This window comes from Chiloscyllium plagiosum, chromosome 10 (genome assembly GCF_004010195.1).
Source record: "Chiloscyllium plagiosum isolate BGI_BamShark_2017 chromosome 10, ASM401019v2, whole genome shotgun sequence".
NCBI lineage: Eukaryota > Metazoa > Chordata > Chondrichthyes > Orectolobiformes > Hemiscylliidae > Chiloscyllium > Chiloscyllium plagiosum.
The window spans coordinates 90,099,187-90,116,627 of record NC_057719.1 but is presented as its reverse complement, the minus strand read 5'-3'; the positions used below and the strand labels follow the sequence as shown (position 1 = coordinate 90,116,627).

Below are 17,441 nucleotides of genomic sequence, written 5' to 3'. Positions count from 1 at the left end.
AAAATAAACTCGGTCAAAGCCATTCTGCTGTAATTTCAGATGCTCCTTGTCATCCAAATGTGTCTCCTGTAACAAAGCAATATCCAACTTCTCCTTTCTAAGACTCAAGAGTACCTTCTTCCTCTTAATTGATGAGTGACTTCCCTTGATATTCCAGGTACACCATTTAATCAAATCATTAGCCGTAATGTTCTGCAATTACATTTAAATTCCAGAGAGGAGGAACCCGAACCACAAATTGCTGAGCCTTAGTGTCGCATGGTCCACCAAAGATAAAAACTACATAAACTAAAACCACTACATTTAACAAACATACGAAAATATTAAAAATAAAAAACAACAAAAACCAGAAAACAAACCAACATATAAAGCGCCAATAGCGCTGAGTAGAGGAACTCACCCCCTGCCCGGAGGGGGCAACTACCCGTCCCGAACTGCCCATAAATAGGCATCTAACCATCTCAACCACCTTCACTTCTCTCAGCTAGAGCCGTGTCGCAAGCAAAAGCTAAAAAGAATAAACACCCCATAGAATATCAATATGAATAAAAAAAATTCTTTCATTAAAAAAAAGGGGAATACCCCACCCAGCTTTGGTGTGTCCTAACTTAGAAATTTAAAATGTACATCTTAACCACCGCCAGACATAGTTTGAACCAAAATATTATCAAGAGGACAAAAAAGGGAAAAACAAAGCTCCAACCGGATTTCCTCCATTTCTTTTACAGAATGATAAACGCATACCCAAGCAATAATATTTATACATACTACAATTGTTTAAATTAGGTTAGTTTGTCCACAAAGTCTCTTGTCTTCTCCGATGTGTCAAAGAGACGCGTGGATCCATCTAAGGTGATCCGAAGCACTTCTGGATATCTCAGGGAGTACTGAATCCCAAGCTCCTTCAATCTTCTCTTGACACCATCATACGATTTTCGTTTCTGGATCACCGCTGCTGAAAAGTCCTGAAAAAACATGAACTTAGACCCCTAGTACATTAGGGCCTTTGGATCCTTCCCCTGGAGTCTGGAAGCCTCCATGACTCTCTCCTTATCCCGGTAATGATGCAACCGCAACAGGAAAGGGCGAGGGCGTTGACCCAGACCCGACCTCCGTGCTGCGACCCGGTGAGCCCTCTCTATCTTCAATCCTCTCATGCCAGTCTCCAAGTCAAGGAATTTTGAAAGCCAATCTTCAACAAATTCCGCAGGCCGCTCACCTTCCTTACCCTCAGGCAGACCGATGATCCGAATGTTTTTTCTCCTGCCCTGTTTTCAAGATCATCCACTTGGTCACGCAAATTACGAACCTGCATCTTCAGGGCTTGGATCTCTTCCTTGAATGAACTGGCATCAGCTTCCACCACTGTGACCCTGTGCTCCACCTCACCTGTCCTCTTCTCCAGGTCTCCCAACTGCTGCTCATGCATCTGCAGCATGAGAGAGACTGGAGCCAGCTTCTCTTCAATCTGTTTCCCCAACATCTCGTGAGATTTCGAGAGCTGGTTCACCAGGTCCTGGAGAGTAATCGGCTCCGAGGCTGCTGCAGGCCCGGCCTCAGAAGCTTCTCCTCTCTTTTTAGGCATTTCTGGACAGCTGAAAATACAGGTAAGTCAATTTTTAAATGTTTCTTGGGGCTCCACAATCTTTCCAATGCCCCAAGAAATCCTGATGACCTGGGTTGGGTGGGTTAAAGGACCGTCCTGCACCTACTGCGATACGAAGCTCTGCAGTGTGATCTTCTCAGATCGCCGCCATCTTAGATCCCTCTTCCCTCCCCGCTAATTTAAACCATAAAATACAGAAAAGATTTAACCTATGCGGTAATCTGTGAAAATTCAAGAGGCCAAGAACTTTCCCAAAAGTCACTATTTAAAGTACAAAAAATTTAACAACTTTATTCTTTAAGTCTAACTGGAAAATTAACTAACAACTATTCTCCACTCTGCCAGGATCAGTGCCACCATCTTCTCTCTGATACCTCACCATCATTGGGCGGCACGGTGGTTAGTATAGCTGCCTCACAGCACCAGAGAGCCAGGTTCAATTCCCACCTCAGGCGACTGACTGTGTGGAGTTTGCACATTCTCCCCGTGTCTGTGTGGGTTTCCTCAGGTTTCCTCCCACAATCCAAAACTGTGCGGGTTAGGTGAATTGGATGTGTTAAATTGTCCGTAGTGTTAGGTGAAGGGGTTAATGTAGGGGAATGGGTCTGGGTGGGTTTGCGGGTCGGTGTGGATTTGTTGGGCCAAAGGGTCTGTTTCCACACTGTAAGTAATCTAATCTAAACTATTTACAACTCCTTTCTCTAACCTACCCTATACATTCCCGTCTATAATCCTGGTCCAATAAAAACCCCCAAGGTACCTTTAAGAGAGCTATTCTACAGGCAGTCTGCATGTGTTGGTAGCTTGGCAGTTCTTCTCCAACTGTTCAATTTTTTTTTTTTGGTTTTATACCCCAAAGCATCAGATCATTTCATTGGCTTTTAATATCGTCAAAATACTAAATTCAAATTTGATTGGAGTTTAGCATCCATTGGGTTTAATTTAAACTGATTGGCCGAATTTTAATTTCTTTTTGTCTCATTGCAACCCAGGTGCTGCTAGCTGCTGGACCAAACATTACATTGTAAATTCTCCAGCACCCTGTATGCTTGCTCAGTCCTTCAACTCTCTCAGAGGTACAGTACCGCTTACACCTTCATAACAAGGTTTAAGACAACTGGTAGAGGATTGTGATTTTGGATTAGAGTTAACTAAGTGAGATGCTGAATGTTTAATAAGAGGGATTAATAATGTAACCATGCACAAGACTTCAAACAAGCACTACAACTGGCTTTGTCATTAGAAAATATGACACGTGGACTTTAGGAATTACAGGTGCCGATGGAAGTGGACACCCTCACCAGGCCAACTGAGCTTGGGGAATACCACTTGAGTGAGGGCAATTTCATATTCTCACTCAGGACATATTCTGAACTGAGGGACTCTAGGTCAGCCCACAGCTAAACACCAAAACAAAGCCAAGGATTCGACCAAACAGTTACAATTTTCGAGGATGCATGCTGGCAGGTCATTGTAGTTGCTGCCAGTATCTGACAACAAAAGAGTCTTACTCGGCCTGAACTGAGTACGATAACTCTCAGGCCAATATCCAGGAGAATGCATACCCTGGAAAGTTCACCTATAGCTGGTGTGGAACAGTTAAATTGCTCAGCAACATCCAAGTCAGAACTAATGAAAATAAACAATCTGGTTAAACTGTCACCCATTCCGGTGCAGCTGTATCAATGGTTGTGGAATCAGCCTTTATCAAAATTCACTCTGGATCCTAACTCTTAGGTTTGCATGAGACCTCGGCGAGGCTGAGAACCTATACTGGCGAACTCCCATGGATAAGGGTACATTTACGGTTCTGGTCTCTTATGAGAAGCAGCTGGTTCAGTTATCATCGATTTCTGTAAAAGGGCTCAGACCCAAGCTTGATGGGATGAAATTGGTAAAGAAAGGTTCAACTGGATTGGCTCAACATTTTTTGATTAGAAAATGTCTGCCTGAGTGAAATCCTAATGAAATACCTGGAAGTTTCTCAGGGTGGCCTAGGGACTTTCAAAAGGCCACCTCACATGTTGACCAAAAGGCAATTCCATGATTTGGCAAGGCCCACCCAGTGCTATTTACCTCACATGCAAAAGTCAAGGCAAAATCAGGAGGCTGGAAAGCCAAGGAATCATCAAAGCAGAACAGTTTGTGGATTGGGCAGCACTGGTTGTACCGATTGTGAAGCCCGATAGGTCAGTTAATCTTTGTGGGGATTTCAAACAAACGGTAAAGTGCTTCTTGCAGCTGAATAAATACGCAATTCCTCATATTTAGGACTTATATCCAAAACCAGTGAGGGAGACTGTCCTTCCTGAAACTGGACACTAGACACGTGTACCTGCAATTACAATTAGATAAAGTTTCCCAGAGGTATGCTACAATGAATGCTCATAAGGTTTGCACCAACCTACACGACTGCCATTTGGGGTATCATAAATCTGTGCCCCTTAAGTGGATATTAGATTTGTGCTCTGCATCTATCAAAGTCCTGGAAGCACACAGTCCTGTGCACCATTGGGCCATTTGTGAGTCAACACTTCTCCGATACCATATGGGGAGGTATCACATGTTAGCACTATATCTCACTTGGGATCATTGTGCGCCCACAGCTTAGATGACATTAGCTGCTTCTTCACTTCACTAAAGGCTACATCTTGGTTATGAGATCATTTCCGCAATGTTTTCACACAGAGGGTGGTACGTGCATGGAATGAGCTGCCAGAGGAAGTGGTGGAGGCTGGTACAATTACAACATTTAAAAGGCATTTGGATGGGTATATGAATAGGAAGGGTTTGGAGGGATATGGGCCGGGTGCTGGTAGGTAAGACTAGATTGGGTTGGGATATCTGGTCGGCATGGACGGGTTGGACTGAAAGGTCTGTTTCCATGCTGTATATCTCTATGACTCTATAATAGAGTCATAGCAAATGCCATGATGGAGACCAGGGTACATGTGAATTTTTGGGTTTGATTCACCAACCCGAGAAAAGGCCTAAGTTCTGGTACAGATGTGGGAGCTGGGCCACCTTTGAATGCCCACACTTTATGGGTGAAACTTGGTCATGTTGGACTCTGCTCCAAGCAGGTCACTTGGAATATCTGGAGCGTACATTTTTCCTTCCTAAGATGTACCCTGGCCTTGGAGAAATGATTAAGGACTATATCCAAGTTCTCGAAGTGCTCTTTATTGGTCTTTCCCTTTATTAGCATGTCATCCAGACAAATGGGTGACTTGGGGTGAACCTTCTAAAATATTCTCCATTGTGTGATTGAAAATAGCACAGACTGCTGAAACCCCAAATGGCAGTCTCGTGTATTGGTACAAATCTTTGTGGATATTAATGCTACTATATTTCTGGAAATCCTCATTTAACCGCAATTGCAAGTATGCATGGTTCATGTCTAGCTTCATGAAGAACAGCTCCTATCCAGCTCCAGCTTTGTGTATAAGTCCCCTATGTGAAGCATTGGGTATTTATCCAACTGTGAGAAGCAGTTTATCTTTTGTTTAAGATACCAAGATGAACTGACCCGTCAGACTTCACAGCCAGTATGACTGGAGCTGCCCATTTCTGCACTGGACTGGTTTGATGATTCCTTTGCTTTCCAGCCCCCTGATTTCAGGAGGCAGATTATTATTATTTGAATAGTGGCAGTTTAGGAAAAGGTGAGGTGCAATGAGACCTGGGTATCATGGTGGAACAGTCGCTGAGTTGGCAAATAGGTGTATCGGGCAGTGAGGAAAGCTAATAGCATGCTCTCCTTCATAGCGAGAGGATTTGAGTATTGAATACCTTGCTGCAGTTATACAGGGCCTTGGTGAGGCCATACCTTGAGTATTGTGTGCAGTTTTGGTCTCCTAGTCTGAGGAAGGACATTCTTGCTATTGAGGGAGTCCAGTGAAGGTTCACCAGTCTGAATACAGACAGGATTAACTTGTGTTTGCTGGAATTTAGAAGAATGATGGGGAGGGTCTCATAGAAACATAGAAATTCCAGATGGGACTGGACAGGCTAGATTTGGGAAGAATGTTCCAGATGTTGGGGAAGTCCAGAACAAGGGGTCACAGTCTACGAACAAGGGGTAAGCTATTCAGGACTGAGATGAGGAAATATTTCTTCGGAGTTGTGAACCTGTGGAAGTCTCTGTTGGGGCCAGTTCATTAGATACATTCAAGAGGGAGCTGGACATGGTCCTGGGAATGGGGAAGAGGGCGGGCATGGGAAACTAAGATTGCATGATCAGCCACGATTGCATTGAATGATGGTGCAGGTTTGAAGGGCCGAATGGCCGATTCCTTCACGTATTTTCTATGTTTCTATCCACTCGCCTGAAATTGACAGATGGTGTTTTAGCCTGGTCATCTGCACCGACATGCTGGACTGCCCCCTCATTGAACAGGGCCTCCTCCTTCTCCACTGAGTTGTTTAATCGCCCGCCCTTATTTATGACTGGATATAGCAGGGTTGCACAGCTCAGATTCGATTGCTTTGTTGTGGGATTACTTTGCTCAACTCCCACTGTTTGGTATTTATGCCTTCTTGCATTGTAGCTTCACCACGTTGGCACCATATCTTTAGGTGTCATTGGTTCTGCTACTGTACACTCTCCTGTACCCTTCACTGCATCAGGGTTAGTCCCTGACAATAATGGCTTATGAGATGACAAGATTGTGGTTGGACACATTTCTGCTGATAGATTCCCATGTTGGGAGAGCTCGGGCTGTTAAATCAATCCCATTTGGCAAGGCGTTAACCGCGGGCCAGACCACCCTGAGAATCCCACAATGGTGTGGACACCAAAACTTCATCCCCACAAAGACTGTGCACAGGTTACACATTAATCTACTTGTTGCACGTGCATCTGTAGTCAATGAGAGGATGAAGCATGCTCCTCCCTCAGCATTTACCACAGAATCTACAGCATCGTTTGCTAGGACAGAGGAACTGGAGTAGACCATTCAGCCCCTTGAGTCTGCTCCACTATTTAATCCCATTATGGCTGATCGCACATTCCAACAGGCAGGTTCCTAGACCACATTTCATCTGATACCATGGGTGTAGAGTCAAAGTTGATGAACCTCAGGTTGTCTCCTTCCTGACTCCGCTGTGCTGTCCTCTCTGCTGGCTCTGTCCTGCCAATGGGACAGGTCATACCCAGGAACAGTGAATGGACCTAGTTGAATATGAAACTAATGCTTTCATGTTTTGGTTTCTTGTTGGAGGAAAAGGTTCCTATCTACACTATCAAACAGTCCAATTATTTTAACCATGGTAATTTATTTTTAAAATAATTTATTTTAAACTCGTTTCACTCATGTCTTATGAGAGATGCCTTTGGCTTATTTCCTGTTGACTCCCAACTCCCCCTCTCCTCCCATGAGACAATAAGTTGCGATTGTCAGAAAGAAAACTGGAACACACAAGTCCACTGCACCGCCAACTTTTAATTGCTACAGATCAGAGACCCCAAAGGAAGTCCAATCATTTCCCCCATTTGTTCAAAAGCAATTCAATAAGTCTGCATGTATTGTCACAAAACATCACGAAATCCACAGCTTCTCATTCACGTTTGCTTTGTTCAAATAAAAAATCAAGTACAAAACAGCAAAATACCACTGTTGCTAGAAAGCTGTGATGAAAACAAAGTTGTTGGGCCACGATCCAAAAACCTGACCATGGGCCCGGAACTTCAACTCACATCTTTGCTCTCTCCACTGGTCTGAACTGACCTGCTGAGTGTTTCCAGCATTGCCTGTTTTTATTTCCAAAGTTCAGCGGGTGAGTTTAAGTAGAATGAGGGAAGGAATGTCCAGTATAGGGTGAAATAAAGTTCAGGCATCTATTCAAGAAATGTTTACTTAATGGGGGACCCTCAGCAGTTCAGAAAACTGCCTTTAAAGGATGAAAACCTTTTTACACAGTAATAATGTTGCAAAGAAGGCTGCATTCTGGACACTGAATGCAGCTTTTTTTCATTGCAATGTTATAACATATTTTGCAGAAAAGCTGAGCAAGAGCAAAGCTGCACCGAAACTTCTAACAGCACAGCCCTGTCACTTTTCACTTCGACCATGGCACTCAGTGGTATATCAGGTTAAAATCAATCCCACAGACACACAGGAGTGATCAAATTCAGAAGTGTGCACAGGCAACAGATGGATTTAAAAAAATAACAAATTGTTCCGATAATTATAATCCACAGAGGTCCCATACAACTTTATTGTTCTCTACTTGAGAGATGGTTATACCAGTTACAACAAAAAAACAAGATCCTTTTCCAGTGCTCAGCATGAAAGTTTTACAGTACAACTTGAAACATTTATTCCAAAACAAACACTAGATATAAAACTGATACAAAGCCAGTTGGTCCATGAAGGGGCGGACCAGGTTATCAGTAGCAAAATAGAAAACCAGGCCAAAGGTGATGGAGATAGGCAGTGCTGGCAGTGCCTTCTTGAAGATGGCAAGCAGCAGCAGAGTAAGGCACAAACCCTGAAAGTGTAAAGGTAAGGCAAATTACTAAATCTGCATCATTTCCTATGAAACTCCTTCTCTTCAGTGGACGATGCTGGAAAAGAAGAGCACATTCATACCCATACAGGTCAGCACAAAGCAGCAGGTTCAATCTTGTGGTTGGCCAAGGTGGTGTTTATTTTTGTGGGTGGCGGGGGGGAAAGGGGTTTGAAAAGGGAGAATGCTTATTTCTTACCACCGCAGCCCTGAGAGTGAGGTTGCAGAGACACCAGTGGGAGGATAAATAGAGAATACTGATTGTGTTCAATTTGTGCATTAAATTGTTGGCCAGTAGTGAGCAGGGAAAGCAGAGACAGAGGACGAGAGGAGAACGATGAAGAAGAGAGAGTGCATTGATGCCTATTAGGCGAATTCTTCAAGTAAAAACCACAACAATAGCTTAAAATTGGCATACAAGGAGAATAGAATGGCCCTCAAAATAAAAGAGAATTACACCATTTTGTGTTCTGTTGCCAGCCTTTTAATCAAAGAACCCCAGGCCTTTGTGCATCAGTCAAACAGAACTTATAAATGCTCATACTTACAGATGCGATGCTATACAGGGGATAATTTTAAAGATCCGACCAATGGTGTACGTACGAGCGGCTACTTCATATTCTCCTGCACTGTGCTCCACCTTACATGTAAACTGACTTATGAATGGAATCAAGACTGTTTGCAACCTGGGGAATTCCCAGTGCTTAGAATGCAAGCTGTTTGCAGTGTCCCCCACAGTTAAGATGATTCTTAAAAGAAGGCTGTGTCATGTCTCCGTCAATACATCACCAAATTCACTAAATACAACAGTGAGCAAGCTACAGTTGTCATATTAATCTGGTTCACCCAATGTGCAAAGTTTGGTTTCCACGGTGATTAAGAGGGCGTTTTAATTTGGCTTTAAGTGGAAGTGTAAGATCTCCAACACTGCATCTCCGAAGGAGCAGTGGGGATAAAGAAAAGTAGGTCGCTATTAGTCAGTATACCTACTCTAGTGACCATTACTAGACTGATTTGGAGATGCCGGTGTTGGACTGGGGTGTACAAAGTTAAAAATGAAGGAGCGTCGCTCCGAAAGCTAGTGTGCTTCCAATTAAACTTGTTGGACTATAACCTGGTGTTGTGTGATATTTACCTTATTACTAGACTGGGCTGAGGGAAGGCTGAACCAGATTCAGCAGAGCTGCACTCAGAGCTCAAATTGCTGACCCATACAATGTCAGACAAGGCACCATAAACCTGCACCCCAACCAGCCTGCAGTAGTCTGCAATGTTACGCACAGATACGTTTCAATATTTGAGAAGGCTTTTGGGCACTTTTACTGTGCTGCAATTCTATAAGCGGAATATATTTTCCCCAGGCTGTCCTGGGGAAGTCCCTATGATGCATACTCACAATTAATATTGCTACGAAACAGGCCAGAGTCGTATTCCAGTCTCCACTTGCTGCGGCTGATGCTTTTCCAACAAGGACACTGTAGAATATGAAGTCACCTAATCCAAGTTTCACACCCCCTAACAAGCAAAGCAAAATATAATTTGACCATGATGAGCGAGAAGAAGGGTCCCACAATGAGCCTGTATTTTAATGTCTGCTTTCAGCTCTCTAGTTTCCACACAGAGGCCCATTCAGTCTAGCTTGGTCATATGTTGTTTGGGCGGCCTGGTGACTCAGTGGTTGGCACAGTTGCCTCACAGCACTAGGGACTGGAATTTGATGCCAGCCTCGGACAGTCACCTTCAGCAACTGTGTGTGGAGTTTGCACATTCTCCCCATGTTTGTGTGGGTCTCCTCTGGTATCCTCCCAGAGTACAAAGGTATGCAGGTTAGGTGAATTGGCCATGGGAAATTCAGGGTAACAGGAATAAGGTAGGGAAGTGGGGCTGGGTGGGATGCTCTTCAGAGGGTTGGTATGAACTCAATGGGCTGAATGGCCTGCTTCCACACTGAAGGGATCCTATGATTCTATGTATATTACTGGGCCCAGCATTGAAAGATTTATATGCGGTGGCAAAGCTCAGCATACACTGCCCATTGACCTTTTGTGATGACCTCAGTGATGGAAAATTTCATTTATTAAAAACTAATTTTGTGGGATGTGGACGTCACTGGCAGGACCTGCCATCCCTAGTTGCCCTTGAGAAGGTGGTTGTGGGCTGCCTTCTCGAACCACTACAGTCCACTGCTGTGGGTTGACTGACAATGCCATTATTGACAGGAGTTCAGAATTTTGACCCAGAAACACTGAAAGAACGGCGATATATTTTCAAGTGAGGATGGTGAGTGGCTTGGAAGGTGCTAAGTACATTGGTGAATTTCTGCACTGCATCTTGCAGATAGTGCATACTGGAGGAAGTGAATTTTTGTGGATGTGGTTTCAAACAAACAGGTTGCCTTGCCCTGGGTGGTGTAAAGTTTCTGGAGTTCTGTTGGAGCTACACTTATGCACTCAACTGGGGAGCATTCTGTCACTTATGCCTTAATTTTGGTGGACCTGCTTTGGGAATCAGTTACCGCTGCAAGGTTCGTAGCCTCTGGCTTCTTCTTGTAGTCACAATACTATGATGTTCAGTTTCTGGTCAATAGTAATCAGCAGGATGTTGATAGCGGGCGAGTTCAGTGACTATAAAGCCATTGAATGTTAAAGGTTGATGGTCAGAGTCTCCCTTATTACAGATAGTCATTGGTGCTTGCATGATACTTGCAGATAATACATAATTGGGAAGTATTATGGACTGGAGAAGATAGTGTTAAACATCAAAAGGACACAGACCGGCTGTGTCTGATTTCATTTATTAAAAACTCATTTTGTGGGAAATCAGACAAGTGGCGGAAAAGTATTAAGAAATTCATTTTGATAATTTTGGAAGAAGAACATGGGAAGGCAATATGTAACACAAGCGACAATTCTGGAGTTGGAGTCTTCCACCACACTCCAAGTCAGGAATGTGATGGAATACTCCCCACTTGCAGCTCCAACAACACTCAAGAAGCTTGACACCATCCGGGACAAAGTAACCTGCTTGATTGGCACCATCTCCATAAACCTTAAGTTCCTCCACCACCAGCGCTCAGTAGCAGCAGTGTGTACTATCTAGAAGATGCACTGCAGAAATTCACCAAAGATCCTTAGACAGCACCTTCCAAACCCACGACCACGTCCACCCAGAAGGACAAGGGCAGCAGGTACTTAGGAACACCACCACCTGCACGTTCCCCTCCAAGCCACTCACCATCCTGACTTGGAAATATACAATCGTTCCTTCACAGTCGTTGGGTCAAAATCCTGGAATTCCTTCCCTTCCGGCATTCCGGGTCAACCCACAGCAAGTGGAGTGCAGCGATTCAAGAAGGCAGCTCACCTCCACCTTCTCAAGGGCAAATAGGGATGGGCTATCAATGCTGGCCAGCCAGCGACTCCCAAGTCCCACAAATGGATAGAATAGTTGGTGCAGGAGCAACAGGACCAAAGGATAACGGCACACAGGTTTGTGAGAGTGGTTAAAGATACAGAATCCTGGGCTTGATCCTGGTCCAGAGTACAAAAGCAAGAAAGTTATGTCAAACCTGCATGTATTATTGGTTCAGCCTCAACTGCAGGACTGTATCAACTTTGACAGGCGATAAATGCTGGCCGGCCAGCAAGGCATGCATCCCACAAGTGAATTAAAAAAGGTTCTGGGCACCACGTTTTAGAAATGATGTGATGGCATTCTTGAGGGTACAGGAAGGATTTACAGAAGTGGCTCAGAGGATGTGGGCTTCAGTTATGAGGACAGTTTGAAGCTGGGGCTGAGAAGGTAATTAAAATCATGACTGGACTGAACAAAGTAGCTATGGAAAAACTGTTCCCATTGATGATAGGATGAGGAATTGGGTGTGGGGGGACACAGATGCAAGGCAATTAGCAAAAGAAGTAACAGTGAAAACAGGAAGAAACTTTCACACAGAGTGATTAGGATCCGAAATACGCTGCCTGATTGCATGGTAGAGGCAGGGCCAAATGAAACTTTCAAAAGGAAAGTAGAATATTATCTAAAGGAGGAGGAACTTGCAGGGCTACACAGGGAACATGGCACTAGGAGAGCTGGTCCTTCTGACAGCCAGCACAGACATGATGGGGCAAACGGCCTTTTTAATGTGCTGAAACCAGAATACAATTCTATGAAGCAACTGCCGCTGATTTTTATCTACTCAAACCACATCCCACGTGACCCTTACAAGTCCATAATTCTATTTCTTTCTCTCTCTTTGTATGTATTCAACTAGCTTCTCCTCAATGCATTCATGTTATTTGCTTCAATTTCTCCAACTAACAGTGAGTTCCAGATCTCAGTTGCCTTCTGAATTATGAAGTTTCTCCTGAATTCATTAGTGACTATCTTATATTTATGACCCACAAGATATACCAGAAGCCTGAAATATGGAAGCACAGAGATCCAAAGGTAGAGGTTAGATCTGAAAATGTGTTGCTGGAAGAGCGCAGCAGGTCAGGCAGCATCCAGGGAACAGGAGAAGGGCTTATGCCCGAAACGTCGATTCTCCTGTTCCCTGGATGCTGCCTGACCTGCTGCGCTCTTCCAGCAACACATTTTCAGCTCTGATCTCCAGCATCTGCAGACCTCACTTTCTCCGTAGAGGTTAGATATAAAGGGTAGGTCAAGACAATGGATACATTTTTTTCAGATTGTGGCTCCTGCTTCAGCACTGCCTCTTTAAGTCATCCAGGACACGGTTGAATGATACAACCTAGCAACTTATAGCTTCCAGTGGTAAGTTCACTTACTTTCCTCAGGATCTTCAATTGCTACTGGAGGGCTAGGCAGAGCCTGCACGGCTGCCCGACTCTCCTGGGTCGATTCCATAGGACCCAACCTGGCATTTCTGCTGTTTGTCCATTCCTGAGTGAAGCCCCCATCGTCTACCTGGGTCGGGCCATCGTCAGCACAAGTCTGATTGAGGGCAAGGCCTGCAGAGGTTAAAAGCAGAGAAGATACATTACAAATGCAGGCAGTTCCTGTCACCAAGTCAGATTAGGAGATCCAAATATACTTGAGTACAAACCTTCATCAGTCAAAGACCCCAAACCAGTTCAAGTATCAGGTCAACAGACACTGCAAAAACACTGAAAAACAGAGCCACAGAAGGTAACATTTTCCAGTCAATGATTCAGTCTGCAATGCATGGTCTACAGTGGGCTAAACGAATTCAAGACTAATTGTTAAGAGTTAAGCACTGAAGAAGTACTCTGGGGAAAGAGCAGCAGAGTGGGACTAATTGAATACCTATTTCAAAAGAGTAAGCAGAAACATGCAAGGGCGAATAACTTGCCATGCTGTACCATCCCATGATTCTATTTCCCATACTGCTAGGCCAATATAGCCACATAATACTCTGGCAAATAAAAACAATCTGAGCAGAACAGTAAGCTGCAACCAATCAAGGAAAATCACTTGGGAAATTCCTTTCCAACTTAAGGGTAAATATTGGGAAAGCTGTGACTCAGAACCATTGAAATCAAGTTCAATTACACATCATTGAATCATAGTCATCAATTGTGCATTACCTGATGGAAAACAGCAGTGACTCTTGACCTGTGAAATATCAATAAAATGCTCTAGATCTGATACTGTTCTGACCCTTAACCACTGTCACCAGGTTTAAGGGCAAAAAAGGTTCAAGACTCCAGATTCCAGTAGCCTGGTAAGACAACTACAACATATTGGATCAAAGTTCAATGGACAGTCAAGTTGACATTCACAATTTACCCAATAAGCCAATACTCACTGACCTAAATTAGCTGCTAATCTCGTAAGAGATTGGACTTCAAAATCTCACCATTTATCAGACCCTCAAAGGTCTCTGTCATCTTCCCCTTCAGGCTATTTCTCTCCTCTCATAGGGTATCTGAACTAGAAGTCACACATTTAAAGTAAGGAATTTCTTCTGAGGGTCATTAGGCTTTGTAATTTACAAGCCCACTGAGTCCAACCGAGTTTTGATCTGCAAGGGAGCCAAAGGCCAGGCAGGAAATTGGAGTTAACACCACAATCAAATCAGTCATGTACTTATTGAATGGTAGAGCAGGCTCAAGACACCAATAGCCTGCTTCCGTTCCTATGTACGCTCTTAAACATAAACAATCATGTGATCAGTTCCAGTTCCATTGTCTGCTGTCAGGGTGAACAGACATGTGCTGAAAGCACAACTATTTTTGAAGACAATAGTGTCATTCTTTCCTGATTACCGAGGCCTGCATCTACACATGAATAGTATACCAGATGTAGAGAATCATGCAGACAACTCATCTGAGGTGTTTATCCCATGTTCCACTCAGCCTTCAACTCTTCTCAGAGAAGCTCTGTTCATTGTATTGTGACTTATAAGTCAATCTTAGTTCTTACCTGTGACATGTCATGTCTCATCAAATGGTCCTTTATAGACCATGTCTTGCACTAGGTATTTAACATACTCTGAATTTAAAGTTTCCAAATAGCTTTGCTGAAAAAAGACAAGACTCATATTGTTTCCCCTCTACATTGCTATTTCTTGCAAATGCTCTGATGAGTGCAAGACCAAAAGTTTTGACAGAATGTGTCTTTTTGCAGCAATACTCATGTTCTGTATGCCCAAATGACTGGTTCAAAACTGGAAAAGAAGTTGCACTGAATGAAACAGAATTCTGAAGAACCGCGATATCAGGCTGAAAATAGAACTCTGTTTCTTGCTTCATGAACACTGCCGGACCTGCTGAGGTTCCCCAGCATTCTCTGTTTGTTTCTAAACTGTCGTGGTTGATGCACTTTAATCTCCCCTTTCCCCTGCACTCACAGTCAAGGCAAATAGACTCAAATAAAGGAAGCTGCAATATGTTGAACATTTAAGCCACTTTTAAATATTCTAACAACTCTATTCCAAGTGAAACTAGAACAGATCCACAAAAGAACTCAGGTTCAAACTGGTGATAGGTAAGCTAAGACAGGAAGAAGCATCAAGGATTTCTTGGTAGAATAGTGGAAATGTAACTCAAACTATTTTAGAATCACTGGATGCAGTAATTGAAGGAGTTAATACAAATAGAAAGACTTTCTGTAGCTGTATCTGTGCTCTTGGAATATAGGACATCGGTTTACATTTCAGAATGAAAGGCATAATTTTCTCAAATTAACCTTCAGCATTTCCTTTCAATTTTCAATTTTCTGAACTCTAACAACTTTTTCTTGAAAACAATACCTTAGATTATCGTTTGTTGCAAAAGATTAAGTAAAATCTCCCTTCTTTTGAGTGAGCTCTTTTGGACATAGTAATTGAAGGAAATAACATTTTAAAAACAACGCTCAGAAATCAAATGCAACTCCAACAAGTGCAGAACTAGAGACAATATCAGAGTGGTTTTATTACACAGTGACTTTCTTGGATGTTTCCTATCAGGTTTAACTAAAGCAAACTGTTGCACTCACCGGGTGGTGGCAAACCAGAATCTTTCGGAGGGTTCGACCGGGCTTCTGGATCAGTGTCTGCCATATTAACCAACCAGACCATTGTCGCTATGCAAAACAACAAACAGCCGGGTTAACCCTGTGCACTGAGACCTTCAGGTTAACAATCAGAATGGCACACCTCCCCCCCTTGAACTTACAGGAATAGATCAGAGCTGGAAATATTGGTTCATTCCTCTCTTGTGCAGTCTCGACTAGAATGCGCAAGGGACCCTTGGGGCACAGCACTGCGACCAGATCTGAAAAAAAAAAACCCATTTGCTCAATATAAACTTCATATCATGGCTTGATAGAAAACTTGGTAATGTAAGATTTAATCAAAATAACTTTTATATTCTAAAATCCAATCTTCTAATTGCTAGGCGTCATGGTTTGGATGGTGCAGCTGAAGGTGCTTTGGCGAGTTGCGGTATGCATCTTGCCGATGGTGCACACTGCTGCCAGTAGTGGACGGAGTGGGCGTGGTGCCAATCAAGTGGGCTGCTTTCTTCTGGATGGTGTCAAGCTTCTTGAGCATTGTTGGAACTGCACTCATCCATGCAAATGGGGAGTATTCCATTTCACTCCTAACTTATGCCTTGTAAATGGTGGCTTTGAGGATTTTGGAGGCAAATTACTTGCTGCAGTATTCCTACCTTCTGACCTGCTCTTGCAGCCACTGTGGTTATATGGCATGTCCAGTTCAGTTTCTGATCAATGGCAACCCCCAGGACGATGATAGTGGGGGAACTCAGTAACGTCAAAACCAGTGAATGTCCAGGGGTAATGGTTAGGTTCTCTCTTGTTGAAAGTGGTCAATACCTAGCACTTGTGTGGCATAAATGTTACTCCTCACTTATCAGTCCCAGCCTGGATAACATTCAGGTCTTGCTAACAATTGGACATGGAATGTCTCAGTGGTGAATGGTGCTGAAGTTTGAGTGGTTATGTTTGCTAATGATGCACAAATTGATTTTGCAAATTATGCAAATCGCTACAGACAGATGTAAACTGCATTTAACAAATTACATAACACAGAATCCAGACTTCCAATCTAACTGATTTATGCTCAACATGAGATTCCTCCCAATATTCATCCATTCTGGTAATGGAGACAGAAAATCCTGGAGAAACTCAATGTCTGGCAACATCAGTGGAGAATGTTAAGTCTGCTATGACTCTGGTTCTGAATGTCATATCAAACTTGACTTTGTTTCTCTCTCCGCAGATGCTGAGTTTATTCAACATTTTCTATAATTTCAGGTTTCTAACATCAACAATAGCTTGCTTTCATTTCAGCTTATTCCTCTATTCTCTTTCAAATGTTTAGCCTTCTTTGCCTTAAATGCGTCTTAGTTGTTCACCAGCCCTGAGGTTAGCGAGTTCCACATTCTTGCCATTCTCTGGGTAAATGTGTTTCTCCTGCGTTCCTTATTGGATTTATTCAGGACTATTTTGTACTGATAATTCCCATTTAGCACCCTCTATAAATGGAATATAGATATAGATTAGTTACAGATATGGGTGCAGAAATGGCAGATCAAGTTTAATTTGGGTAAGTGTGATGTGCTACACCTCAGGAGAATCAACTGTTAACTTTGGTTAGGGCACATTTATAGTATTGCTCTCAATTCTGATTGCCACATTACAGGAAGGATGTGGAGAGGGTGCAGGAGTGGTTTACCAGGATGCTGCCTGGATTAGAGGGTATGAGCAATAAGGAGAGGCTAGAAAAACTCAGCTTGTTTTCTCTGGAGTGACAGAGGCTGAGGGTAGACTTGATAGAAATCTAACATTATGAGATGCATAGATTGGGAAAAAGATTCTGACCACCAACCCGGAGTTG

At 43.3% G+C, this 17,441-nt stretch overlaps 1 protein-coding gene across 1 annotated transcript in view; it reads right to left on the bottom strand.

Moving 5' to 3' along the window:
- Positions 1-7,795: 7,795 nt before the first annotated feature.
- psen1 (presenilin 1) overlaps positions 7,796-17,441 on the bottom strand; it is a 68,434-nt gene continuing 58,788 nt past the window's right edge. Inside the window, exons 6-10 of the mRNA XM_043698375.1 lie at positions 15,757-15,855; positions 15,578-15,664; positions 12,904-13,086; positions 9,513-9,631; positions 7,796-8,098 (exon numbers count right to left, since the gene is read on the bottom strand). Coding sequence (XP_043554310.1) covers positions 7,943-8,098; positions 9,513-9,631; positions 12,904-13,086; positions 15,578-15,664; positions 15,757-15,855 — 644 coding nt within the window. The 3' untranslated portion in view covers positions 7,796-7,942. The remainder of the gene's footprint in view (positions 8,099-9,512; positions 9,632-12,903; positions 13,087-15,577; positions 15,665-15,756; positions 15,856-17,441) is intronic.